At 36.3% G+C, this 3,375-nt stretch overlaps 1 protein-coding gene across 1 annotated transcript in view; it reads right to left on the reverse strand.

Moving 5' to 3' along the window:
* Positions 1-407: 407 nt before the first annotated feature.
* LOC101859537 (myosin-IIIb) overlaps positions 408-3,375 on the reverse strand; it is a 23,148-nt gene continuing 20,180 nt past the window's right edge. The window contains 3 exon segments of the mRNA XM_035972808.1: positions 408-532; positions 1,058-1,197; positions 2,318-2,417. Of these exon segments, the coding sequence (XP_035828701.1) occupies positions 500-532; positions 1,058-1,197; positions 2,318-2,417 (273 nt within the window). The 3' untranslated portion in view covers positions 408-499.

A 3,375-nucleotide genomic window follows, 5' to 3' on the forward strand; every position in this document is an offset into this window, starting at 1 on the left:
AATATAGCCTACCAGTCTTTCGTTTTCGTTTTTGCGTTTTGTTTGTACGTGCTGTTTTCTTCTTCTTTCTTTCTCCAAACCAAAACTGGAGTCTATTTATCTTCTGCCTTTGCAATTACTTTGTTTTCAGTAGGGCATTGTGGCTGGCGGTGCTCCAATGCGATTTGCTCCTTCATTCCAATTAAACATCAATCGTCCTTATCTCTCCTTATTCTTTTGTTTGTTTGTAACTCTCTAATAGTAACACCGCTAACCTTCGGCACTTATGCAAGTTAATTGTGTCGCAAGTGCCCCAAAACTATTGATAAAGCAAAAAAAACAAAATCATTTTTAACTCTACTCCATACAACCAAGAACAATATGAAAACGGGGACGAGGAGAGAGAAAAAAACAACAAATCACAAGGGTATAAACATAAACGATTTATTGCCATTTAATATGCATAATAATAGTCTGTATCCCTGAGTTAATGAAATGACGTATTAGAAGTGAAAATATCTCAGATGTCGAGCTCACTTGTTTCTTGAACAGTCTGGAAAGAAAAAACAATAGAGGACAATGAGTATAAAAGAGGCTTATATATGAGCATGCTTTGTTTAATTGACATGTTAGAGGCCCACAGAAGAGGTCATATTCATGTGTGTTCTATTTATGTCTGTGTTTTATTGTAGGCTATTGCCTACGACCAGTTATTATTCTTCAGATGGCCCGAACTGTTATCAAAGTAAAAAATACTTTAAAAGAAAGAAAGAAAGAAATAAGGACCCATTTCAAACTCTAATATAAACCATTCGTTCGTATGCATCTTGACAAGAAGTGGGGAAGGGGTAAAAGAAAAGGGAAAAAAACAAGTAAAACTAATCAAGAGAAGATTCTTATGCGTAACATTTTGAGTCATCAAACCTATATAACAACTCCATGTGGATCTGTGCGATATGTATCCCGAACTTCACAACAAATTATACAAACAACAACAACAAAGGCAACAACAACAACAACAACAACAACAATTACAAAAACAACAATGAACAACCTGATATCAGTTCCATCTACTTACTTGAATATCCATGAGAGCATAAGGAATGTGGTGAATGACGTCACCTCTCTGGGCGACCAGGTGACCTTTAGTGGCAGAAGGTCCCAGCACTGTCACGATGTCACCTTTTTTGAACACATTGTTGTTGGACGGGCCGTTCTCTGGACAGGTGAAGGTCAAACGAGTTAGTTTTGTTTGTATCTTTTCCCCCAAATAAAAACACTGTAATTTTGAGAAGCTGCATGATATATAGGCGGATAAACAAAGGCTACCACTTTGGGAAAGGGAGAGATGATGCTCTAGCGAGTTGTGGTGTTTGTTATCATTACACGCTGCTTGCTATTAGAATTTCTTTTACTTTTCCCTCTTTTCTATGCTAGCTATCTTAGACAGCTGGCAAGGTGTGTAACTTTATCCCTCCTAGGATGTTAAAGGTAATCATTCATTAATGATGGACGAAGTATTATTATAGTTATAACGTCTCGTCAAATAGGTGCAACTGAAATTGTCCAACAGTGGAGTTTGTTCACAACGGACTGAAAAAAAAATGAAGTCACAATTAAAATGAATTATTGTTTTCCTGCTCGTTTGTTTCTGTGTTTATTTGTTCTCTTTTTGGTTTACTGTTTTGTTTATGTTTGCTTGTTTGTTTGTAGTTGTTTGTTTGGTCTTTTTTTGTTAAACTTAAGCATTGTGCTTGAAGTTAGGAGTATTAACTTCGTCTACGACAAACTTTGTAATCGTTGCAGCACCTTTCACATGAGACGACGTAATATATTAATAAATGTATTAACCTAATGTATAAAATAATATAAGGGGAAAAAATAAACAAGGGACACTATCAGTGAAAATATCGACAATATGAGGTTACCTCTATTATTTCCCTTTAAATGAGGTCACATGTATTATTTAATTTTATTATCCATGTATTATTCTCGCTTGTTTTTGGGACCTTGAAATTTGATCCCAACAAACTTACTATCACTCGATTCCAATGTACAGAGTTAATTGGGATGCTCAGATCATATCTTACTTTGTCTCGTCTTGTCTTCTCTTTTCGTCTCTTGTCTTCTCTTTTCTTCTCGTATCTTCCCTTGCCTTATCTCATCTTATCTTCCCTTATCTTTCCGTAACTTATCTTCTCTTATCTTCCCTTATCTTCCCTTATCTTATCTTATCTTATCTTGTCTTATCTTATCGTGCTCATATGACCTTATGCACTTGCGAGCGCCGTAAAACCCTCTACTATTAAAAAAATATCTTATCTTATTTTGTACAGACCTGGGAACACGACCTTCATACAGCGACACTGCGGGTAAGTAATGAGGACGTTCCCGTGGACGGAGTAGTTTCTCTTGGGAGGGACGGGCGGGACAAGAGCCTGGGGATGAACACAACGGTCCACAGACTATAATATGTGAGGCGTGCTGACAAAATGAGTTACTTCTCGCAGTCCACAAATGGAGACATTGGCGAAAAATCAACACTAGGGTCAAATTTGTAGATTTTCTATTGATACCATGTTCTTTAGATGTAATATGTCTGTTATTATTTGTGAGGCAGCGTGGTGGAATTAGGCTCTCGTCAAAATAATGAAATCGAAGAAAACAGCAGTCTTTATCAATTTTTACTTTTTTGGCCCAACACCTTTTATGTCCATTTACAAACACATTCCTTTGAGGATTTCACCAAAAACGTTGATTAAAGGCACAAAAATATAAATTTACAGCTTCCATGGACTCTCCAGCTTTTGAATTTACCAAATTATGGCGGCCATTTTCTCGCTAATTTTACCTCTTAAATCAGGTGACCCCCACCTCATTCAATCCAAAATATCTCCACTTCTATTGAAGATGGATGGATAATTTTTTCATTGAAAGCAAGACAAATAAACATGCTTTAAGATGATACCAATAACTCAATATGCCCAAAAATTGACGAGAGCCTGATTCCACCACGCTACCTCACATTTCATACATGTATTTTAAAAACTTATAAGCGTAGTATATTTATTTCCATAGGGCTCGATTCCAAGAATTAACTCATTTTGTCAGCACATTTTACACATGGTCGCTTTTAAGGACAAGCGGGCTAACCTAGATTTCGAAGGTTTCCAAAAATCTTGACCTACACCAAAAGTAGGCATTGTCTTACATATAGGAGAATTTGGTTTCATTGATGTGCATATTTTGTTTGGTTATAGAGAAAACCCTCCTTGTCTTCTAAAGAAACTGAACAAGGACCAAAAACTTTACCTTCGATTTTGTCAAAACAAAATTTTTTTGGATAGCCCCCTCGTGCTTGTTGTTGTTGTTGTTGTTGTTTTCAAATCCCTTTAG

This window comes from Aplysia californica, unplaced genomic scaffold (assembly GCF_000002075.1).
Source record: "Aplysia californica isolate F4 #8 unplaced genomic scaffold, AplCal3.0 scaffold00024, whole genome shotgun sequence".
NCBI lineage: Eukaryota > Metazoa > Mollusca > Gastropoda > Aplysiida > Aplysiidae > Aplysia > Aplysia californica.